The sequence below is a fragment of the Pelodiscus sinensis genome, chromosome 1, assembly GCF_049634645.1.
Source record: "Pelodiscus sinensis isolate JC-2024 chromosome 1, ASM4963464v1, whole genome shotgun sequence".
In the NCBI taxonomy this organism is placed as follows: Eukaryota; Metazoa; Chordata; order Testudines; family Trionychidae; genus Pelodiscus; species Pelodiscus sinensis.
This window is the reverse complement of record NC_134711.1, coordinates 9,504,750-9,530,451: the sequence shown is the minus strand read 5'-3', so window position 1 is coordinate 9,530,451 and position 25,702 is coordinate 9,504,750. Positions and strand designations below refer to the sequence as shown.

Genomic DNA, 25,702 nt, shown 5'->3' with positions numbered 1-25,702 from the left:
TTTTTTCAATAAAGTTTAAAGTTTGATTTTTAAAAAGTTACCAGAGAGCGTTGCAGTTTTCTGTTACATTGATTTATTTTTAAATAGCAAAAATGGAGTCTTTGTTAAGAAAGTAAGTTCTGTGGTCATATTCCAGTCCTTAGTGATTTCAGCACCAATGATTTCACCAGGTAATATGGTATCTCATCACCACTGCCTCCTTTGCACTGCCCTTCAACACACTGCCTGCATGTTGAGTCCAAGGTCAGTCTACACTAGATTTTATCAATGATTTTTGCTCAAGCGATCACTGAGACAAGACAAGGACTCAACTGATTCTAGTCAGCTCTGCCTTTAAACACTGGGGCTACGTCTACACTGGCCCCATAAAACGGAAAAGTCATGCAAAGCAGGTAAGTCAGAATAGGGAAATCCGCGGGGGATTTAAATATCCCCCGCGGGATTTAAATAAACATGTCCGCCACTTTTTTTCCGGCTTGGGGAAAAGCCGGAAAAAAGCGTCTAGACTGGCGCGATCCTCCAGAAGAAAGCTCTTTTCCGGAGGATCTCTTATGAAAGTAGGAATAAGAGATCCTCCGGAAAAGGGCTTTATTCCAGAGGATCGCACCAGTCTAGACGCTTTTTTCCGGCTTTTCCCCAAGCCGGAAAAAAGTGGCAGACATGTTTATTTAAATCCCCCGCGGATTTCCCTATTCTGACTTACCTGCTTTGCATGACTTTTCCGTTTTATGGGGCCAGTGTAGACGTAGCCTGGCAGTAAAATGTCAGATATAATTGAAGACTCCCCAATAGACTCTACACCACCAGAAATAAAACCTGTTTCCATTTTCTGTGACTTTCAGTTAGATGTGATTCACTATCCTCTGCTTAGTGTTCAAGTTATGGTAGACCCTAAGCCAAGTCATATTAAGTTCAGGTCTTTTAATCATACAACATGGATAACAACATTTCGTTCTCCTAGCTCCAAGTCTTAAGTGAATTTCAACCAAAAAGAGCCAAATTGATCACCTTGACACAGCAAGTGTGTCTACTGCTCTCTGTGGCAAAGTAAGTGGTCTACATAAATAAGGTCTGCTCCTGAAGCCTTTTCCTACAGTTGATTAACAGATGGCAGTAGATAGCTCATTCAGATCACTGGCTGAAAATAGTTAGTCACCCTGACCAGTCATTAACCAGAGTCATGGACTCACCCAACTCTCCATTGTCTCTATGATTCTCTGATGACCTGTGACAAAAAAGGAGGGTGGAAAGGGAAACTGAAGGGAGAGACCTCTCTAAATTCACCAATCAAAGAGCAGTATTGCCAACCCAACAATCACAAGGAACACCTACACAAAGTTATGAGAATGGTCTACCAATCATAAGATGTTTTAAAAATAAGACATGTTGGATTTTTATTGGCCTTTTGTTTCTTGAGTATTTAGGGTTTGTGTTTTAAAGCTTTCCTCCTTAGCTATAAGACCCAGAAGTATAGAGAACTTTTTTTTGAATGAAAGCTGAGATTCCTACATAATCAATTGACTCCAGGCCTTTAGAAAAACACCAAATGTTTTGAAACTCATGGTAAAACAATGGAGGAATTCTTGTGAGCCCATGCTTTGCCCACAGTATAAATAAATAAAAAACCAACAATATCTTCTCCACTAAACATCCGAATGAGATACTGCAAATGAGGAACTGAATTCAACAGCTCCTGATATGAACAGGTATCAACCTAGTTTTTCATATTTGAGATGGGTTACCAGGAATCATACATGACAATATGAAATCTTTCCACTCTCACATCTGCATATTCACAAAGCACCTATAATTTTGATCCATGCATGTATTGGATAGCGAAAGAGAAAGGAGGGGAATTAGTGTAGATAAATGTTCAAATTAAAAAAAAAAAAAGCCTGAAGGAATTAGGACTGGGCTCCTCCATCTCACGTTCAGAACTGACTAGGACACTTACAACCAGATTTTCAAAGGTATGTAAAGATCAGATAGATAGCTTTGAAGATCCAAGTTGGCAACTGTCTCTTTAGGAGCTTAATTACCTTTGAAAATCTGAGCTTAGATTTCCAAGTCCAATTTTCAAAAATGACTTTAGTCACTCAAGTGCTTTTGAAAATTTTAACTGGGGGCCTAAAGAGACAAAAATAGACAAAAGGCAGGAGATATGGTATTCCTTTTAAAAATGTGACATCTATTTTTAACTAAATTTTATATTATTTTTCTCCCAGGGACAACTGACCCCTCCAGCCCCCTCACTACGCCACTGCCCTCCCTCCCCCCAGATCTATCATCTTATGCATGTGCAAGATCTGAGAGAGCCGTCCCATCAATCTGCAGTGCCTGCTTTTGGGTGGTGTCTCAATGCTGCCACATTCACCTCCAAAGAGGAGGCTTCCCAAAGCAGGCCCTTGCTGCAGACCCCCCAAGGCTTCCACAGGTCCAGTCTCCTTTCAATGGGCCCACTTCCTAGGGCTCATTGATCTTGGATCTGGCTTCCATTCCCTCTCCACCCCTCATCAGAACGACTGTGCCCTCCTAACTTAGGAAAAGAATAAACAGGAGGATTGGAAATTAACCCACCGAGTCTCACATCCCCTAGGCAGGGAATGAGCCATCTACATTAGGCCCCAGCTGGAGTATCATGTCCAGTTCTGGGCGCCACATTTCAGGAAACATGGAGAAACTGGAGAAAGTCCAGAGAAGATCAACACAAATGGTGAAAGGTCTAGAGAACGAGAGATATGAGGCAAGGCGGAAGAAATTGGCCTTGTTTACCTTGGAAAAGAGAAGACCGAAAAGGGACATGAGAGCAGCATTCAAGTATCTAAAGGAGTATCATAAGGAGAAGGAAGAAAAATTGTTCTGCTTGGCCTCTGAGGTCAAGAAGCAATGGGCTTAAATTGCAGATATTTAAGACCAGGCTAGACAGACACCTGTCAGGGATGAGCTAGGGCAACTCAATTTTGGAAGCCCCAGGGGCCACACTGATACTTACAGAACATGCTGAGGGCCTCAACTTAAGCGTGGTTGCATATGCAAATAGCTTCTCTCACACTGACAGGCATGAATACAAAGATTAAGGCAAGACTACACAACACACAGGCCCCATTTAAGTCAGTTCTGCTGATATTAATAAAATGCAACATTTACCTGATTTCTACCCATGTGACAGCACTTTTCATGAGCAATGACAGTCCAAGAATTTAACTACTAACACACATATCAACAGAAGATCATTACACTGACTACTTTTGTTTTGGCTCCCACTCACCGTCCACATGTTGATCCCCACATAAGCCCAAACTGCAGCATGGGGCACAAACAAACTGGCCGTGGGCAGCATACCACATTAATAAATATTTCATAAACCTTTAACTTTTCTCTCTGCCACCATGTCTCCTCTCCTTGCTTCATCATCTCCCCTGGTGCCTGCTGCCCCCCAACTCCTCACCCTCCTCTGCTGTCCTGACTCCTGCCCTTCTCACTGCCCTCAGCCCTCCTGTGACCTGCCCCCCTCCACCAGCCCTTCTCTCCCCACTGTGCCCACTCCTCCAGTAGCCCCACTCTGATCAGGTGAGTTTCCCCTCTTCTAACACCTCCCTCTACACACCTGCCCTGCCCCTCTCCTCTGGTGCTGGTCCCTCCCCTGCAGGTGTCTGCCCTTCTGCTTCACGTCCAGAATCCCCTGGCACCTGCACCTTCCCTTACCCCTGCACCCTCCTGGTGCCTCCCCGTTCCCTCACTGTCCCTGCCCCCTTTTCCCTCTTTTTCCCTGATGTCCACCTCCTCACCCCTCTCTGCCCCATTCCCCCCTGCCCCTCTGTGCCCTCACACATCTTGCTCCATCCCCACCTTTCTCATGCTCACCCCTTCTTTCAAGCCTTCTCCCAGCACTTTCCCCCCTAGTTCCCAATGCCCTTCCCCTCTCCTCTCCCAGCATCACCCTGTCCCCCTCCCACTGACACCTCCCCTCCTGCCCTTTTCCTCATTGTCTGCACTTGGCCCCCAGCATGTGTCTCACCTTCACCCTGCCTCTTGGTGCCTACCCCTCCGCACAAGCCTCTTCCTCTCTTCCCCCCTCCCCTCCATACAAGCCCCTTCTTCTCCCACCCCATCCAAGCCCCTGCCCCCCTACCTTCTGCCAGGCTGGTCTGCGAACCGTGTGTGCCATGGCGGCGGCAGCGGCGGCATGGCAGTTTTCAGTTTTAAAATCCCGGGCATGATGTCACATCACACCTGGGCGTCTGCCCACTCACCTGCGAACGGCACGCACAACAGGAGCAGCCTGCAGCGTGCTCAGGTAAGGGCGGGAGGGAGCTGAGCAGAGCTGAGGGAACCAACTTCTGGGTGCAGGGGCACAGGGCCCCCGTAGGCACGGGGCCCAATTCGGTCGAATCAGCTCAATCGACTTAAGGCCAGCCCTGGTGTTTCCCTCTAGGTGCCACAGCAGGGGAGATCTTGTGTGCTCCTCCCACCCCCAGGCCAATCAGGGTCTGGGGGTGGGGGGGAGCATGCAAAGTCTCTCGCTCCCTGTTCCCACCCTGCCAGAGGCATGTGGCAGCTAGAGACACAAGCTGGCTGTTTTAAAAATGTGTTTCTCTCTAGCCATCACGCAACCTTGGCGGTGGGAAGAAGCTTCCCGCGCTCCCCTGTTCCCAGGTCTTGTTTGGCCTGGGTGCAGGGGAGCAGTATGGAGGCCACATGCTGTATCCACCAGCTTGGTGGGCTGGATCTGGCCCACGGAGGTCCCGTTGCCCAACATTGCCCTAAACAGGTGTGTGCAAAGCAGCTTCGGTCCACAGGGAGTCCAGGTCCATCACAGGCAGAGGCTGATCCAGCAGGGGCTGGGAGCCAAGAACTAGGGTTGCCAGATGGTTTAACCAAAATACCGACCCACCCCACAAAAAAAAAAAAAAACCCACCGGGAAAAAAATTCTGTTGAGGGGGGAAAAGAAGACGGGGGGGGGGGGGGGTGGGGGGGGAGAAGAGAGAGAGACAAAAGTTGAGAAAAAAAGTTCATACAGAGTCAGATAGGGATAGGAAGAATGGAGAGGTTGAGCACTAAGACCCAGGGAAGGCATTGCTTCCCCTTGCTTCAGCTCTTTAGGCTTTTTGCCGGCGGCCATCTTGTTTTCTTGATCAAGCCAGAAGGCAGCTTCCCTGTGAAACCAGGTTGCCAAGTGTCCAGTATCTTTGCCTCCTGGCAGGGAAAAAACCCCCAGAAGATACCAGACATTTTAGGTGTCTGGTATTTTCTCTTTTTTTTTTTACTGGACTAGAGGCAAAAATACCGGACTGTCCGGGTCAATACCCGACATCTGGCAACCCCTCTGAGAGTCAGTGGCAGTCCCAGCCCTAGCCCCATTACAGGACTGGGAGCTGGCAGCCAGCCTGGTCCACAGTTCAGATCCCGCTCAGTTGGTCAACCAGTTAAACGTTAGGTGAGCCTAATGTTTAACCAGTGAACTGATTAACCGGGATTTTACATCCCTAGACATGTTAAACTATGTGAAGTTTAAATCCTTACTATTCACTCACTCATCTATTCGTAACAAGCCTAACTCACAGCTATTGACTCTAATAAGCTCTCATGCAGCAGACAATACCCATCTGTAAATGTCTATTATCCAGGGAAATATTTTTCCTTGGGTTTGTGTGTGTAACAGTGAAAATGACATTTATGAATAAAACTTCCAAGTCTATTTATAATGAACCCCAATCTCGCAGTAGCTCAAACACCACACAAGAGCAAGGAAGAACCAGACCCCGTTTACATTCCTAATCTCTTTCTAAGAGGTGCATTAGTGTGAGGATTTTTGCAGCATGTCTCAACATACACTAACGTTAAGGTGGAATTCGACTTCATTTATAACCCCTCTTTCATAGGCTCATAACTTGGGCACAGTGTGCCTCTGGCCCACGAAAGCACAGCACCTATTAAACCATCTTGTTAGTCTTTAAAGTGCTACATAGTCCTGTTTTTTGTTTGGAGCCCATGTCTGTAATGCCACAGATAAGTTATTTGGAAGATCAATAAAAAAACCAGTCCAGCAGTTTGGAGTTCTGAAAATATAAGCACATGCATACACCATCTGGAACCCCATGAGAAGAAACTGTATGCTACTCAACCACTGAGCCAAACCTAGTGAATATGGGCTAGTGCAGTCAAGGGAAACCGAGGCTAGCCAGTGGGCCACGTGAGTGGCCCTTCATCTTAGTGGGCCACAAGACTGTCGTAACCAAGACGGTCTCCCGGGACAGGGTAGTTTTGCTCACCGGGCTTGCAGATCTAGGATTTGCAGGATGTGCTGACTGCACTGTAGCAGTGCTTGGATTGGATGCAGAGGGAGCACACAGCTCTCACAGTGCATGCCCTTGCTTTAAGTATGTATCACTTTAATAATACTAGTAGGAAACACCTGGTGGACAGAAACCTCCAAAATCTATCCACCCTGTGCATAGGCAATGGTAAACAAAACATCTCACGGGCCACACATAGAACCCTGATGAGCCTCATGTAGCCCTCAGGCTGCAGGTTGCCCACTACAGGGTGTGACAAAGTCCCTTGTTAGCTCCCCATGGGTTCTGCGCTTCTTGATGGTTTCTTTTGTGCCTCAGAGACTCACAGTGACCCCTTTGTTGCCTTGGGACTTCCCCAGCAGCCAGGGTCCCTGCTTACCAAGTCATTGTCATCACAAGCAAGTCCTGAGTCATGGGGGGAGACAAACCCCCTTTTCCTGGCCTTTGGTCTGTTCCCATCTCCCTGGCAGGGTAATCCTCCAAGAGAAAGGGGGTGAGAGTCCAGGCCCGCCCACTCCACTGGACTCCAGCCCAGGGGCCGTACAGGAGGGGCAGCTGGCAGGGCTTTTTGCCCCACCCTAATACAGCTACCTCTCCTCTGGGCCACTTCATCCACCTTTTCCTTCTATTATCTTCCACCTTTTACCTTGGGGTTCTGCACTTCCCTACTCTGCACCTCTCAAAACTCTCCCCCCTGCTGCCTGGGAGGAAGCCTTTTATAGGGACCCAGAGGCCTTAACTAGCAACAGGTGCTTAATTAACCCCCCCTTGCAGGCTGACTCCTAATTAGGCCTCCATTGTCTGCTCTGATTGCAGAGCTGTGTTCAGGTGAGACTAACTGGGAAACAAGAAAGCATTAACCCACCTCCCAATATAGCTGCCTTCTAGAAGATATTTGTAGTTCACAGGCTGTGGTCTGCCACGAGGGCTAGTCCCTTCATTTATTGTGTGGACAGGTTCTTAATACGTTTAAAAGGCAGAACTGCAGCGGGGTTAGCTCCCGAGCTGGGAACTAACCCTGCCGTGGTGCCCCCACTTATTGACTAATCGATGGAAAATCCATTGACTAATCTATTAGTTGACTAGACTAAATTTAACATCCCTAGCTCACAAACTGGCTTACTGGTGTTCAGCCTGGATCCTTCCCTTCAGCGACTTGTGCTCCTCCCTCTAAGTTCCATGCAGGTTACTACGACCTCAGTTCCATCATCAAAAGCGTGGTACAAAGTACTCAAGCATGATCCTTAACTGGTATCTGCATTACCTGCATTCAGGTAGCTGTATAAACAGCGTGTTAACACTTTGCATCAGAAACTCTTAAATCTATGCTTTTCAGGGAGTGGGTTGGGGAAGAGTAGTCGGCAAGTCATCCCTCTGCCGTCTGGAAAATCCAGTCATGTACACAAGTGTATTTCATGAGGTCATTTGCTTACAGCTGGGGAAGTCACCATAACGCCTGTGCCTTATTTTGTCCAGTGGTAAAACTAAAACAACTTGCCCCAGCTATAGGACTCATCAACCCATGTTTGTAGCTCGAGATGCAAGTTGCCATTTGTCTGGGACCATAACGTAGCACAGCAGTTGTTGAAGCACCACTATTCTGTAGCTGCATCTGCTTTTCTCCTTTCAGAAGGCTACAGGCGACCTTTGCCTAGGTCGCTGTTAATTTAGGAAGGCTAAGGAACCTAATCAGTGAACAACCCTCTTTCCTGCACAGCTGCAGAGAGAAACAGGTTTACCTAAAGCATGACTAAACCATGTCAGATAAACTGCAGCACTACTAAAGCCACATTAATTATGTACACTCTGCTTTGGTTTTACTGAGCTGACTTCTAGCTGAGCAGTAAACAGCTCCACATTCCTCCAATCTAAAAACTGGATCATCTTCACATGAAGAAAGAGCCACCTGTTTCAAGTGCTGAACTGCTGATTCTTGCATCCAGAGATGCAACTATAACTGCATTAATGATTAGAGGATGTGCGTGTTTAGATAATTACGCTGCCTGTCTACTTTGGGAATCTGATTGGCACAGCTATAATGGATAATTATTCTGCCATAGCTATCCTTATAGCACTCCCCCCTCTGGACATGGTTCAGCAATCATCACTTTGCCTTCAAAATGCAGGCGACCTAAAGTGAGCTCAGGAACAAAGTGTACAGAATAGAATGAGCTCCGATCTTATGAAGAGGGGTATTAGATATTCATTTAATGGTTTTGTAACCGCATCAAATATTAGCAGTTACACAATTATTCAACAGTCCTTGGCCATCCCACGCTGCTGCCTCAGATACAGAGGCAGCAGCGTGGGGTGGCAGCAGCCTCTGTCTGTGGGGGAGCCTGAGCTCCCCAGAGATGGAGGCTGCGCAGGCATCCCATGAAGCAGCCTTTGTGGGCGAGAGGGGGCAGGCAGCTCATGGAGAGCTGGCTTTTCAAACCGCCCCCGCCCCCCAGGCACCAGCTCCTGCCTCCCTCCCCGCCTTCCGCTGTATCTGTGGGAGGCAGCTGGGGGATGGGGAGGGGCAGGCAGCTCTGGGGAGCCAGCATGTGCTGAAAGCTGGCTTAAAAGCCGGCTCCCCACACTTATCGGCTCCTGCTTGTCCCTTCCCCCACCCCTTGCACTGATGCCTGAGAGAGGCAGCAGCACAGAGGGCAAGCAGCTCCATGGGAGCCAATACGTATGGGCAGCCAGCTTCAAAGCCGGCTCCCTGCATGTACCAGCTCCCACCTGCTGCCCTCACCCTCCTGCTGGTGTCCAGGCTTATCGGTTAATTGTGTAATCGACTAAGCGTTGACATTCCAAATCAAGGTGTAGGTTTTATTCACACTGTCTTTTCTGCCAAACAATGGCCACTTAACCGGGTGACGGCCCATTTGATTTTGCTAACAATTGTCTGAGGTGTCAACTAGCATTCCCCCTGCCTCCCCGGAGAATTGGTTTATGACTGCTCCTCCAGACTTGGAACATGACTTAGTAATACCATACAGAGAAATCTTATAACTTAACATGATGTGTTGCCACACACATTTTACCAGGACAATAATGATCAGCAAATTATGAGTTTTCAAATGATACCTCACAGGGCATATTTCTGTACAGAATTTATCCTGTCAAAGATGTGAACATAAGAGTACAGACTATGATGCCAGGTCCTCAGCAAGACGACAGAGACAGCACTGCTGGAGTGATCTGGTGGATGAGGTCCTGATCACTTGCCCTGGAAATTCTCATGATACTTTACTTAAGAGTTAGACCCAGTTCCACAGGGGAATTCAAAGTTAGGGAGGCAGACGTACTTCTCCAAACAGCCCCTACAATTTCAACAGAGGATGGGATCTTGTCATGGGATGCTCCACTCGTTGCTGGACTGCCATCTACTCCTGACCACTCTGGGGATTAGCTTCTGAGGCCATACGACCCTTGGATTTGCGCACCGGCACTCTGACTTTGGTCTGCAGCTTCTTTTGCTCCAGGACCTGCAGACAGTTTTTGGCCTTGGAGGTTTTTCGCCTTCCTCTGTAGCATGGGGCACAGATCACAGCTGGAGGATTCTCTGCATCTTGGGGTCTTCAAACTATTTGAAGGCTTCAATATCTGAGATATAGGTGAGAGGATTATTCTAGGAGGGGTGGGTGAGATTCTGTGGCCTGCACTGTGCAGGGGGTCAGACTAGATGATCATAATGGTCCCTGCTGACCTTAAAGTCTATGGGTACGTCTACACTACATGCCTCTGTCGGCAGAGGCATGTAGATTTGTTTATTCAGCAAAGGTAAATGAAGCCGCGATTTAAATGATCGCGGCTTCATTTACATTTACATGGCTGCCGCGCTGAGCCGACAAACAGCTGATCAGCTGTTTGTCAGCTCGCCGCTAGTCTGGACGTTCCCCCTGTCGACATCAAAGCCCTTTGTCGGCAGCCCCGGTAAACCTCATTCCACGAGGAATAATGGGGCTGCCGACAAAGGGCTTTGATGTCGACAGGGGGAACGTCCAGACTAGCGGCGAGCCGACAAGCAGCTGATTAGCTCTTTGTCGGCTCAGCGCGGCAGCCATGTAAATGTAAATGAAGCCGCGATCATTTAAATCGCGGCTTCATTTACCTTTGCCTACAACCCTAATCTACATGCCTCTGCCGACAGAGGCATGTAGTCTAGACACAGCCTATGAGTCCTCTCTATGACTTAGCCTTGTCCAGCTTTGTCATTCAGCAGTCCCTTTTTTGGGGTTCAAGTCCCTAGGACAGAGGTCTCCAATATTTTTAAGCACAAGATCACTTTTTGAGTTTAGGTTTGTCCAGGATCTACTCCAAACCCAAATACTCCTGCGCTATCCCCTCTCCGAGGCCCTGCTCCACCCCATCCCCAAGGCCCTGCCCTCCTCACTCTGAAGATGGGGTACAGGGGAGGGGGACAGAGTGACATCAGCGCCCCTGCCTCTGTCTCCCCTACTCTTCACAACAAGCAGGAGGCTCCCAGGGGGCAGCTCTGGGCAGGAGCAGCAGGGCAGCAGGGAGGGAGAGTCAGCTGAAATGCAAGCACTTGATAGCCTCCCAGCCAAACCAGTCAGGATCACCTGTCAGAGGCTCCAAGATCTACCAGTGGATCCCAATCTACTGGTTGGTGACCACTGCCCTAGGCAGGTCTTCCCATTCACTGCTTCAGACCCACTCCCACAGTAGTTGGAAGGGGAAGCCAGGCTGTCCATAGGCATACACAACATACAAAGCTGTATAGAGCACCACGAGATTTGGAGCATCACGTCCAGGACAGGACAGCAAGCAGGTCAGAGCAGGGCCAGGGCATAAAATCATGGCATGGTTTGTTCGCCTTTGTCCACCATGGATCTAAAATGCTACCAAATCAGAATAAGACTTCACATCCATTCTGGACTTGTGTAATGACTAGACAAAGTTCTAGCCCGTGAATAACGATGAGCCATACAACATCTAGCTACTAACAAAAAAGAAATTGATGTGTGGTTCTGTTTAACAAATACATCTTTCACGGGAGCATTAAGTAAGAGAACTCAACATCTCACCTGATGAAGTAGGTCTTACCCACGAAAGCTCATCTCTCTCTATATAAAAAAAAGTTTTTCCCTGTGGGATGACAGTGACATCACCACATCCCTCTGTGTCCCGCCCACCTCCTCCCTCTCGCAGCTCCAGCCTGACCTCGCTACTTCCCCTTGCCACTTGGAATAGCTATTTTAAACTCCCCTTCTGCCACCCCCACCCCACAGGGCTTTCAACACCAAGGAACATGGCACAGTAGCCAGCGGGCCCCACATCGCAGCCGTGACAGCCAAGGGGTGGGGAAGAGGGGGTGTGGTGCTTGCGACAGGAGCTAGGAGCCAGGCTCCCGCCTAGGCTTACGTGCCAGAAGCAAGCTTTTGGGAGCTCCCCCCACCTGGCTCTTGGGGAGCTGGAGCGTGGTGCCCGACTGCCTGGAGTCCAGCTGCCCATGCGGAGTCTTGCCCCTCTCCAGCAGCTGCACTTCCCGCAGCTGCTGGAACACCCCGAGCCGCCTCGGGAGGCACCGCACCGACCTGTCTGCTCCTTCCCTTCCATTCCCAGTAGGCGGACGGGCAGCCCTGGGCTCTGCAGGCAGGGCTGGAGCAGCGCAGGCAGAACCTCCTGGGAAAGTGGTCAGGACAGCGCCTCCCCACGCTTGCTGCTTTCCCCACCCTCAGCAGGCTGCAGTGCCTCAGAGCAGCATGTGCACACGGCACTACCTGCGCCTCACTGCACTTCGTGTGGGGTAGGCAGGCACCCCCACGTTTCCCCGGCCACCGGGGTCAGAGCCAGGCCTGATATGCACTATGGCCAGGAAGGGCGGGGTAGAGGTGGGGGGGGCGGGAGAGAAGGGACAGGTCCCTGGCTCATGGGGGGGGCGGGGAGAAGGGGCCCATGCGGGTGTGGCTGCAGCCCAGACCTCCCCGGTTGGTCGGGAGGAGATCTGGGGTTGCCTACCCTCTGACAGAGAGGGGTTGGTAAGCACAGAGAGCAGAGGATGCAGTAGCAGTCCTATATATTTGTCAGTCTCCAAGGTGCCACAGGGCTACTCATTGTTTACAAACAGCAATTTTCCTTTTTTTGGTATTCATACCTTCTCATCAACGGTTTGGAATGGGCCCACAGATAGTTAGCACTGGGCCTCCGCATAGCAATGTGTACATGTTATTTATTTTATATTAAAGAAACACACACACCCATATCTGCCAAACTGAAATTTCCACTTTGTGCACCTGACAAAGTGGGTGCCAGCCCACAAAAGGTTATGCTCCAATACATTTTTCATCTTTAAGCGTACGTCTAGACTACATCTGTTTGTTGGAAAAAGCTACGCAAAATGAGGTCCACATTTTGTGTAGCTTTTTCCGATCCTTTTGTCAGAAGAAGCTTTTCCAATATTTGGCCCATCTAGACTGGACCAAATGTTGGGGGAAAAAAAAACTCTCTTTCAAAAGTCCCCTTCCTTGTGTAACGAGGAATACAGGGGCTTCCAAAAGAGCACGTTTGCTCTCCCGCTTTTGTTTGCAGAAGAGCAACTCCTTGGACTTGGAGTTGAACCTCCCCGTCCCAGTCTAGTCATGCCCTAAGATGCCACAAAACTCCCCATTATTTTTGCTGGCACAGACTTAAAACAAGACTCCCCTCTGAAACTTGCCAAAAAGCTGCCTTTGTTATACAAACATTTTCAAAGGCACCTTAAACACTATGGTTCTAAGCGTGTGAACACCGCTGCTCGATGCTGTTCTCCGAACACACTTTCAGAATCTAATGCCAGCACCTCTATGCTGCACCTCTATCAGGGCAATGCACCTTGCTGTGAATGACCAGCAGAAAGTATTCTGACCCACAGGTGCCCAATACACCACACTTGTTCTTGACTTGTATCCTATTGACAACGCAGCTAAATGCCCGGCTGCAACTACAGATGGTCCCAAACAATCCTTGACACTAACTATTCAGCCACTTCCCCAATTAGAGTAGATACAGGGTGTTCCATTTGGATAGATGTGCTCCATTTCGGTTCACCGCTTTTAGTTTATCCACCTGCTTCTTTATGTACCCGAAGCGACTCGCCTCTCGTCCCTGGGAATCCTTCCCAGGTTGTTGCCATTAGCAAACTGGCAAGTTCAAAAGAAATTTCACGCTATTTGTTCTTTGCTGCTAATAGGCCAGAGGGACGTAACAGTTGATCTAAAGTAAAGGATTTGTGAAAAGCGTTCATAAAAGCACCCCACACTAAAGAGTTTTAGTGAAAGCTCTAACTGTAACAGATTTGAACCTAGGCAAGCATCTCCCTACACAGTTTACAAAAACCAACAGGCTGAATTGTGAGTTTATTTTCATTGTCCAAATGCAGCCAAATACAGACAGTAAAAAAAGAAATTTTCCAGCTTGAATAATTCAATGAAGTTAGTAACCCAGGTAAGGAATTTCCTAGGTTTTAATAAAATTATTTTTATCCTGAAAACCTCAGGGCCAGAGTAACTTTCCGTGGGTCGGGCTCCAAACATATTTGTGGCCCACTATGGGGGCAAAGCAAAATGGCGCTGGGAGGCCAGTTCTTGGAGCAAGGGGCCGACCAAGGCACAGGAGCATGGCACAGTGGGGGTGACCCCATTTTGCCCAGTGCAAGAACACGGTTTACAAACCGGCAGCTCTGTGCTGCCAGTGTGCCCCTTCTCCATGCCACGCAACCCCCACCCAGGCCCCCCATAAACGCACGGTGCTCTGAACTGTGACGCCCCCACCCTGAGCCCCACCACAATTGCCCAATACCCCACACAGCCACCCCCGCCACTGCCTAGCCTCCCAAAATACACAAACCTCCCCCACTGCTCAGCATCTCCCACCCACTCATATCCCAGCATCACCCCCACAAACCCACTTTCCCCACACGCTACTCCTGGCCCAGCCCTGCTGAGCCAGCACACAGCAAGGAGTCCCCTCCACCATCACAGTGTGGGGGAGGGGAAGGGGGCCAAAGCTCCGGAGCACAGAGCAACCCCATCCCCTGGAGCCCCACCCAACCCTTCCGGCCTGGTGCTGATGGTGCCTGCAGTGGAAAAGACATTTCCTTGCATGGGCTGGCGGGAGGATGCAGCTTCCAACTTCCCCAGTTCGTTGCTTCTGCAGAACCACAGAGAGGGGCAGGTCCCACCCTGGGAACTTGAGAGGAACAGCTCTGCCGGCACCAGGGTCAAAGAGGAACCCCCAGACAGCAGTGAAGCGGGGTGGGGGAGAGGTCTGGGGATGAGGGGAAGCTGGCAGAAGGGGCCAGGAGCATTGAGAAGGCCTGGACAGTGAAGAGGAACAAGCGGTGTGGGGATGGGGAGGAGCCAGATGCTCCGGGCAAGTGGAGAGGGCCGGGCCAAGTTGGGCCCTGGGCCATGACACCATTGTAAAACTGGTACTGGGAAAAATTTAAGGTTGCAACCATCCTGCCCTGACTTTGAAACTAGTCTCTTCAAAAGGTTGAGAGAGACAAATACGCCTCAGAAAGTTTGGACGCTTCTCCAGATCTCACTTTCCCATCTCCACCACGGTTCCCACAATAACTGGCTTAAGAGGTCTCATTCTATCCCTGGCTGGCTGCCCAACTCTGGGCAAGCCGTTTAACAGCCCCAGGCCTCAGGGTATCCATCCCAAATGACGGATGACAATGCAAACCTGCCTCATGAGGACATATGAAGTTTGGTTAGACAAGTGAAATATTAGAGTACAGTAGACTTCCGATAATCCGGAACCTTTGGGACCGATTATCGGATATGCCAGACTATCAGGAGGTACTATAAGATGGTTCTATTTATACACATATACATACACAGAGTATATAACGTGATTTTAACCCTTTTTATTGTAGCACAAGCACTGTCTAGCGTCACACAATGCCAGTGGCAGATTTTGCTCAGTTCAGCTGCTTCCACTGCTGCCTTGTGACTCATTTTTTGCCGAAGCTCACTCACTAGGCTCTTGCCATATTGATGGCAGACTATCAGGAGTGCCGTACAATTGGATGCAGGACTATTGGGCTGCGTCTAGACTGGCAAGTTTTTCCACAAAAGCGGCCACTTTCGCGGAAAAACTTGCCAGATGTCTACACTGGCTGCTTGAATTTGCACAAGAACACTGATGATCTAATGTAAGATTGTCAGTGTTCTTGCGCAAATACCTATGATGCTCCCACTCAGGGATAAGCCCTCTTGCACAAATGCTTTTGCGCAAGAGGGCCAGTGTAGACAGGTAAAAACTGTTTTGCGCAAAAAAGCCCTGATGGCGAAAATGGCGATCAGGGCTTTTTTATGCAAAAACGTGTCTAGATTGGCACGGACACTTTTCTGCAAAAAGTGCTTTTGCGCAAAAGCATCCGTGCCAATCTAGACGCTCTTTTCCACAAATGCTTTTAACGGAAAAACTTTTCCGTTAAAAACATTTGCGGAAAGTTATGCCAATCTAGGCACAGCCTTGGAATTTTACTGTAATACTATATAACCATTCACTGAGCCTCATTGTACCCCAAGGAAGCATTCACATAGCTCTTTTACAAATAAGGAAACTGAGGCACTGAAAGCTCAAAGGACTTATCTAAGGAAGTCTGTGGCAGAGTCACGAGAAGAACCCAGAAGATTTCCTGCTCTACTCACAGGCACATAGATATACAGGCAGTCCCCGGGTTACATGGATCCGACTTACATCGGATCCCTACTTACAAACGGGGTGAGGCAACCCCGCACTAGCTGCTTCCCCCCAGCAGACCAGGGAGACGCGGAGCGGCTTTTCTCAGCAGACACCTCAGCTTGAGAATAAAGGACTGAGGGAAGTGAGGTGTGGGAGAATAAAACTGAGCTCTGGAGAAATGTTTGGCTAGAGTTTCCCCTACAATATGTACCAGTTCCGACTTACATACAAATTCAACTTAAGAACAAACCTACAGTCCCTATCTTGTATGTAACCCGGGGACTGCCTGTATTTCAAGATATTTGGAGGCTAGGCACTACAGACTGCAAGTTTGTCTCCTATTTGCCTCACTCATCCCAGCATAGCTCTTAAGACTACACTATCCACTTCAATATTTTTACTTCCCTCTTCCCCACCCCTTTCAACTACTCTGTAGTTTGTGTAAACCAGTGGTGCGGAACCTAAGGCCCAGCGGCCAGATACGGCTCCTCTGAAGGCCAGGTCTCCCCCCACACCCAGCATTGGGAAGCCTGCGCTGGTGTTCCAGCCCCCATGCAATTCCCCATGGGGCTGGAGCACACAAAAACCTACTAGCCTGGGTGCCCCAAGACTCAGGTGTGCAAGGGGAATGTGTCTGTCATTCAGGGACCACGTCAGTGAGGGTTTGTGTGTGTGTGGGGGGGGGGGGGGTTCTGGCTTCTCACTTGTATGCAGCCCCCAACTGTGGGTCAGCAACAGCCCCTGACCCAAAAAAGGTTCCTCACCTCTGTCCTAAACGAATGTTATATTCGGTGGTTTCTCAGAGTCAGATGTGCTCAGAAAGCTTCTCTACAACTGGAGCTGGCAGTGTCTGGATACATTTGATGAAAGAAGTTTGGTTCTGAGATTTTAGAGAGGTTTCAGGTGCCAAGTTCTCCCCCACCCCGTGGTGTTAGATTACTGTAATTTGTAAAGGCCATACTCAAGGTCAGGACTTTATTGTGCTGGGCATCCTATCACATTGTAACAAAGGGCCCCTATGCCAAAGAGATTACACTGTAAATAGCTAAACCAGAGGGGAACCAGAAGCACAGAAAGGTGGAGTCACTTAGCAAATGATTCTGGTCTGATTCCTATTCCACTGGCCTTATTCAGACCACCGCCTCACTCTTGTTCATTAGCACCTTCCACCAATAAGCCATCAGTCATATTAATCATGTGCCTCAAAATAAACCTAGCTCACTTGAAAGTTAAATAGCATATACAGTGCACTGAATTCTGGCCTCATCCGCCACTAATACCAGGCTCTTGTTTCACTATTGTTCGCAATAATTTCCACTTCGTAACCTCTATTCTGGGGTTTTAAATCTCCAGTCGTTTTGCGGCTTAAGTCATCTTTGGTATCAGAGCAAATGTGGAAAACATACAATTCCAGTGAAGAACACTATTTGCTGCCAGTCCATTCTGTTCTGTTTGTTTTATCTTCTCATTAGTCTAAACCAACAATAAATTGCCTTTTCCTCACCATTAGAGTTTTATAAATGACTACTCGTTCACTGTAGCACAGCCAATCTTAACAGAGTAGATCCATGATGCTGTGTTTAATTGAGAACAAATTAAGAGCTAAGGGTTTGTCTACACTTCTAAAATTAAAAAGCAGCCACGGCAGCACTTTAAAGTGAAAATGAGATCACAGCAAGAGTCCTGGGAGAGAGCTCTCCCAGCGCTTTACGTAAACCATCTCTGCAAAGAGAGTAGCTAACAGCACTTGGAGCCTGTTTACACTGGTGCTTTGCAGCACTAACTTGCTGCGTTCTGGGTGCAGATGTGTGTTTTTCACATACCCGGAGCCAGAAAGTTGCAGTGACGTAAAATGGCAGCATAGATTTAGCCTAAAGCTAAGTTCAGATGTCAGGTACTTTAATCCTCCATGCTATAGATTTAACATGTATTTACCCAGGGACTATTTCAGCCACCTTAACAATGTACGTATTATGAATTTGTGTGTGGAGTTTTTAAAAAAATGAAGCTGAGGGGGAAAAAACCCAGTGCAAACAAAACAGGAAATTCCATCTTTAGGCTCCCAAATCAAATCTATTGTATAGGGCATGGGTGGGCAAGTGGCGGTTTTCCAGGATTAGCGCTGGGTGGGCCACCGCCACTATATTTACTAGCGGCTTGTCCAGGTCAGGTCTTTGTTTAAACCTCTATTCAAGGTGTCAAACTTGTAAATGAAACCAAGTTCTGCAGCTTCCCTTTCAAGCTGGCTTTTGAAATTGCTTTGAAATAATACAGACACTTTTAGATCCATTAGGGAGTGCCCAGGCAAGTTGAAATGCTCCCCAAGAGATTTCTATGTTACCATTTTGAATATCTGATTTGTGTCCATGAATCCTTTGTTGAGGAGACTGTCCAGTTTGGCCGGTACACATGGCAAAGGGGCATTGCTGGCACTTGATGGCGTAGATCACATTGGTGGATGTGAGGTTAGATGAACCTCTGATGTAGTGGCTTATGTGGCTAGGTCCTGTGTTGATGTCGCTTGTTGTCGATGTGTGCACAGAGTTAGCACCAGAGTTGATAGCGGGGTGGGTTGCTGGAGGAGTTTGATGGAGGTGTGCTGCATGGTTGTTGGAAAGAATTGGTTTGAGGTTAGTGGGTTGTCTGTAGGAGAGGACTGGCCTGTCCCTGAAGGTCTAGGAGAGTGAGGGGTCATTTCCCAGGATAGGTTGTAGATTGTTAATGATCCACGGGGGGGAGGGAGGGGGGTTAAGTTGGGGGCTATAGGTGATGACCAGTGGTGTTCTGTTTTCTTTATTGGGCCTGTCTTGAAGAAGCTGATGCCTGGGTACTCATCTGGCTCTGTCGATCTGTTTTTTCACTTCTCTGGGTGGGTATTTCAGTTGTACAGATGCCTGATAGGGATAAACACCTATAGGATCTCTGTCTGTGGGATTGGAGCAAATCCGGTTGTATCTTAGGGCCTGGCTGAAAACAATTGACTGTGAAATGTGTCTGGGATAGAAACAAGAGGCATGCAGGTAAGTGTAACAGTTGGTAGGTTTCTGGTATAGGTGGTAGAAATGTGGCTATTGTGTAATTATATTGTAGTCTCAAGGAAGTGGCTCTCTTGTGTGAACTGGTCTAGGCTGAGGTTGTAGGTGGGGTGGAAGTTGTTGAAATCCCTGTGGAATTCCTCAAAGGTCCCCTTCCTGTGGGTCCATATGATGAAAATGTCATTGATGCAGCGCAAGTAAAGGCGCTGGGGGACGAGAGCTGAGGAAACATCGTTCAAGGTCAGCCATAAAGATATTGGCATATTGTGGGGCCATGCAGGTGCCCATCACTGTGCCGCTGACTTGAAGATATAAATTATCCCCAAATTGGAAACAGTTGTGGGTGAGGACAAAGTCACAGAGCTCTGTAACCAGGTGTGCAGTGATTCGTGTTCCTGACAACCTGTAATCCATCATCGTATGGAATGTTGGTGTAAAGAGTTTCTACATCCCTGGTGACCAGGATGGTGTCTTCAGGAAGATTACTGATATCTGTAGTTTCCTCAGAAAATTGGTAGTGTCTCAAAGATAGCTAGGAGTGCTGGTAGCATAGGGTCTGAGGGGAGAGTCAATATAACCACATACTCCTGCTGTAAGAGTGCCAATGCCTGAGATAATGGACCATCTGGGATTTCTAGTTTTGTGAATTTTGGGTAGCAGATAGAAAACTAGAAAACTCCTGGTTGGGGATGGGGGGGGGGGGGGGGGGGGGAGGGAAGGGGAGTGTGTGTGTGTGGAGGTGTAGATTTCATGGAGGTTAGTTTAGGTCCAGTCCATAAAAGGCTATTAGCCAGGGGATAAAATGGTGTCCTTGGCCTCTGTTTGTCAGAGGCTGGAGAGGGATGGCAGGAGACACATCGCTTGATCACTGTCTTCGGTCCACCCTCTCTGGGGCACCTGGTGCTGGCCACTGTCGGCAGACAGGCTACTGGGCTAGATGGACCTTTGGTCTGACCCAGTACGGCTGTTCTAAAAAAATCTAAATTTGGTTCAGAGTTGTAGCAGGAAGTTTCACGAGCAGGTGGTTTAGGAGTTTTTTGTATTCTTAATGGGATCAGAGGAGAGAAGCCTGCAGAATCTGGTGTTGGTGAGTTATCTGGCAGCCTCCTGTTCATAATCTGTTCTGTTCATGATGCCAGCAGCACCCCCTTTGTCTGCCTCTTTGATGATAATGTTAGAATTGTTTTTGAAGCGGTGTCCAGCATTGCGTTCTGCATGGCTGAGTTTGTGTGTTACATGTTGTTGTTTGCTGATAATGTCAGACCATGCACATTTGCAGAAGCAATCGATGTAGAAGTCAAGACTCTAGTTACAGCCATCAGGAGGGGTGGGATAGCCGTGTAAGTCTGTAACTAAAACTTAAAAAAACAGTCCTGCAGCACCTCAGAGTAACAAAAAATGTAGATGGCATCATGAGCTTTCATAGGCACAACCCACTTCTTCAGATGAATGGAATTAAGGAGTTCAGGGTCCAAATAAATAGCAGAAAAAGAGGGAATAGGGAGGAAAAGAGAAAGGCGGGGGGAAATGGAGAAAAAAAATATTGTCAATTAGTGTCCATGCTTAGTCTCTAAGGTGCTGCAGGACTATTCGCTGTTTAAGGGGTGTTCTTGAACAAACAGACAGACGAATACACTCTCTCAAATATATAGTAGATTATATGTAATTTACCACTATGCAATTGGGTACAGGATGCTACTTTCTCAGTGGTAATTACACAAGGTGTAAAGCTTAGGGATTTGACGGGGGTGGTGGTGGTGTATGTGTTGATTTGCTCTGGAGTTGTAGCAGGAAGTTTCATGAGCAGGTGGTTTAGGGGGTTTGAGAAAGGTCTTTGGGCAATATCCTGATGAAGATAAAAAGACTGGGCTTTGGCTACACGTGCCATTAACATGTTTTAATATTACAGTAAAACTCCAATTGTCCGGCATCCAGTAGTCTGGCACTCCCGATAGTCCGGCACGAACTGGAACCCAGAAGTGCTCCAGCCAGCTGGACAATTGGAGCTTCTCCGTGCTGCTTCCCCAAGTCTGTTGCTGCCATTGCTGAAACTGACCAGCAGCTGACTTGAGAAGCGGTGCGAAGCGAAGCAAAGCAGCTGGGGTGCTGCCCGGTTGGTCCCACAGTGCCGCCCCTCGCATAAGAATATAACATAAGAACATAAGAAATGGCCGACAGTGGCCAGCACCAGATGCCCCAGAGAGGGTGGACCGAAGACAATGATCAAGCGATTTATCTCCTGCCATCCTTCTCCAGTCTCTGACAAACAGATGACAGGGACACCAATTCTATCCCTTGGCTAATAGCCTTTTATGGACCTAACCTCCATGAAATTATCTAGCTTCTCTTTAAACTCTATTATAGTTCTAGCCTTCACAGCCTCCTCTGGCAAGGAGTTCCACAGGTTGACTACACGCTGTGTGAAGAAGAACTTTCTTTTATTAGTTTTAAACCTCTACTCGGCGCCCGGCAGAACCCCAGCTGCTCTGCTCCGTACCACTTCCTCAAGTCCACCGCTGCCGCTGCTGAAACTGACGAGCGGCAGACTTGGGGAAGCCACAGGCAGAGCAGCTGGGGTGCTGCCGGGTTGGTCCCGCAGCAACGCTCAGGTGAGGGGCAGCGCTGTGAAACCAACCCGGCAGCACCCAAGCTGCTCTGCCCTGCCGCTTCTCCAAGTTGCGGCTGCCACTTGCAGCCCCTGCCACCGGCGGCTGTGCAGGACTTCCCCCGCCTCCCTGCAAAACGGCAGAGGGTTCACCCCACGCCGCGCCGTTCCCTACTGACTCCCTCCCAAGACCCGTCACAGTCCCCCTGCTGGAGTACCTCCTGATACTCCAGCATATTTGATAATCCAGCACCCCCTGGGTCCCAAAACTGCCGGATTATCGGAAGTTTACTGTATTTGTCTTAGGGAGGCACACAATTTCAGCATTCCCAACAGCACTGCTCAACCCAAGACCATTAGAAGACAGAGGCAAAAGTAACTTAATTTTTTCCACCACCCTGACACTCCAAGATGTACTACAGAAGATTGTGGAGGCCTTTGAACACTGAAATTTTAGGTGTGTTAAAGGGATCGTATGTAAAGTAACAACTATTAGGAATAACACAAAGGATTTTACCTCCAATTAAGTTTTCTTAACTTCCATGCCCATCACACATCTTTTACAACACATCTTTGCAAAAGGGCAAATGAAAATAGCTTTTAAAGACACTTTAAATGTGGGCAACCCAAAAAGTTGCAGCTCTGCTTTTTAGTCAAAGTCTCTCCTGGACTTCATACACAGATGAGGAAATGATTCTCATCACTGTCCAACCAGAAGAGTGAGAGGCATTATAAAAATAGACTGGCCTTTTATCTTTACTCTCCCTGCGTTAGCAGCAATCCAAAATAATCACATGCCACAAACCATGGAAGGAAACAAATATCCACTATGGGTGTGTCTAGACTACAGGGTTTTGTCAACAAAAGTGGACTTTTGTCGACAAAACTATACCTGCGTCCACACTGCCTTTGAGTTATGTCGACATAACGTCGACAAAACTCAGCAGTTTTGTCGACATATGTAAACCTCATTCTATGAGGAATAACGCCTTTTGTTGACAGAGTTCTGTCGATAGAAGGCATTATTGCATCTACACTGTCCTTTGCGTCCACACTGTTATGTCGACAAAGCGGCTTGCTTTGTCGACAGAACTGGATGTAGTCTAGACACTCTGTCGACAGAAGCTTTGTCGACAGTATCTGTCGACAAAACTTCTGTCGACAAAACCCTGTAGTCTAGACGTACCCTATCAGTCTCCCTTTCAAAAAGCATGCTCATTCTTACCTAGGTAGAGCCTGGCATCTCACAGCCTAACACAGAAGTCTTCCCAAAAAATAGAAAGCCAACATTACAAACATTTATAGTAATTTTGAAAAAAAAAAACCATAAACACCAAAACTCTATTTGTACATTCCAAACATGCAAACACAAGACATGGGATGGGGAGAACACTGGAGCTGGGACAATAATATATCCTTCCGACACCAAAAACGTGGGGGCAGGAAGCCGCCCCAGATCACGTAACAGGAACATGTTAACATGTGACCTTTGCTAAATTTTTAAAACTCTTCACTGAAAGCAGGCTTAGGAGGATTTGACTCCCCCGCCCCCCAGTAAATATTGATTTCACCATATTCATACAAACCAACAAATACCCCTTGCTGATCATTAACATTCGCAGGAAGGCAAAGCAAGAAAAATACTGCTAAAGAACTTAAAGTGCGACTTAAGGTTATTTAAATGATATATTTTGACATGTGGACTGTTGACCATTCCTCTTACAAAGCTTTAACTTAAAAAAAATCTTAGCATCTGCTGCCACAGTTTACTTGAGACTTCCAGCTTGCGCCACATGCAACCCTTTAAAGTTAAATAGCAAGGAAGAGGGGTTTTTTAAATCTTTAATTCAAAGAGATCTGTTTACAACTGGTTAGGTCTAAACGACTCTCTCTTATCGGAAAAAGCTACGCAAATTGTGCTCTGCAATTTGCATAGCTTTTTCCCATCGCTTTTCTGCCATTTAGCCCCGTCTAGAGGTATACAGGGCGCAGCAAAGGGGGGCAGGTGCCCCTGTCTAGAGGTTTAGCCCTGTAGAACAAGGTAAACAGGGCTCCCCGAAAGAGTGTTTGCTCTTCCACAAAAAAGTGGAAGAACAAATGCATTCCTTGGACATGGCGGAGTTTTTTTAGACTACCCTCTCTCCTACAGAGACAGTTGCTAGAGCTAAGGGTCATGGTACCTGAATTTGAAGTGCTGGGGCTGTTGCCACACTCCCTGGGTTAGGGTTACCAGGTGGCTTTAAAAAAAATACCAGACACACTTGATCTCAGATGGGGGGAGAGGGACTGGCTGGGAGAAGGGGTATATTCTCAATTTGTTTCCCGGACAGAACCCTCAAATACCAGACTGCCCGGTTCAAAACCGGACACCTGGCAACCCACTCCCTGGTTTCAAGAAAACAACAAATGGTCTGGTAGCACTTCATAGACTAACGAAACATGTAGATGGTATCATGAGCTTTCGTGGGCACAGCCCACTTCTTCAGATGACGAGAAACTACATGTTTGTTAGTCTATCAAGTGCTACCAAACCATTTGTTGTTTTTTTCTGTAGCAGACTAACTCGCGATCCCCTGAAGTTCCTGGTTTGAAGTGGTTTCCGTAGGGTTTGCAGTTGGGTTCAAGGATTCTCAGCAGGGGCGGATATAGGGCAGGGCAAGTGGGGCGGCCGCTCCGGGCCCCGCACTTCAAGAAGCCCCGCGCATGCGCCATATCAAAGGGGGGCCCCCGCGAAATTGTGCTGCCCTGGACCCCGCAAAATCATCATCTGCCCCTGATTCTCAGCACCTGCAGGGGGGCTGATAGACTTGCCGACCTGTGGGCAGAGTGAGGAGGGCAGGCCCTCGGGAAGAAGGGGTGGGGCTGAGGGCAGCCTGCCCTCTGTGCAGTACAAAGCGCACTGTGTGGGCCCCACCCTCCAGATAGCCCTCAGAGCCACCGGGAGCGGGCTATGCAGAACTCCGCCAGCAATTTAAAGGGCCCAGTGCTCCAGCCACTCATCACTGCCCCTCCTGTTGAATCTCCAGGCCCAGGGGCACCGGCCCCACTTTGCTGCGCCTGCCCCCTGTGCGCCTTGTTCCGGTACCCTGCCTGTGACTGTACATGCCCGACACCCCCTGCAAAGTGTGCACCCCGAACCGGAGAACAGCCAGGCTGGGCGCTGCAGGAAGGACCGAGGCGCTGGCTTCTCCGCTCCCAGCCCACGTGCAGCCGGCTCGGGGCGGGGACTCACCCATCAGCGTGCTGAGCGCCACCGTGGCCAGCAGGGCTTGGACCAGCACCCCGAGCCGGCCCAGCAGCGCGCCGCGGTCGCAGCCGTGCAGCTGCAGTTTCATGGGCAGCGCTGGGCTCACGGCGGGGGGAGGCATCCCAGCTCCACGCAGCCCCTGCCCGCGGGTGGAGGTAGCTTGCCTGGGACCGGGCTCCATGGGCGGACATGCCCTTTCCCTCCCCGCTGCAGCTGCGGGAGAGGTAGCCCGCCCGGGAGGAGGGGGCCAGTTCTGTTGGGGTGGGGGGTCTGGGTGGGGAAGAGGGCCAGGTTGGGGGAAGGGCGGGCCATTCTGGAGCAGGGCAGCTGGGGGAGGAGGGATAATCTGGAGCGAGAGGGGTTGGGGAGGGGTGGCCATTCTAGAGCTAGGGGAAGGACAGGGCCAAACTAGGTAATCTGGTCATTTTGGGGGCAGGAGCTGGGGCCGTATAATGGCCCCTCTACCAGGCTGGTGCATGATGAAGGGAGACACCCTCCACACCCCAGTGATACCCCTGCGTGTCTCTCAGTTATGTCATCTGGAGCCCTACTGGGGACAACTGCACCCTATTTATATTAAAGAAAGCTCTTAAACAGAGAGAAAATTCCTTAACTTCACACCACACACAGCAAATTTGCCTTTAGGTAGATGGAGAAAAGAAGGGGGCTTGTTCTCCAGTCCTGTCTACTACCCAGCACCGGGGTTAGGATGTTGCTACGGGCTAGACAGTTCTGGCATAGTTAAGCTACTGAATGGGAGCAGCAAACAGGAGGCAGGACCTTACTATACCAGGTTCCTGTTACCTCCTGGGGGCCGGAAAGGGGGTG

General features: G+C 48.9%; 1 protein-coding gene across 1 annotated transcript in view; it reads right to left on the bottom strand.

Moving 5' to 3' along the window:
• The window catches only part of LOC102459502 (store-operated calcium entry regulator STIMATE-like), a 78,656-nt gene extending 53,601 nt beyond the window's left edge, over window positions 1-25,055 (bottom strand). The window contains 1 exon segment of the mRNA XM_014577255.3: window positions 24,860-25,055. Coding sequence (XP_014432741.2) covers window positions 24,860-25,055 — 196 coding nt within the window.
• Between the last annotated feature and the right edge of the window lie 647 nt (window positions 25,056-25,702).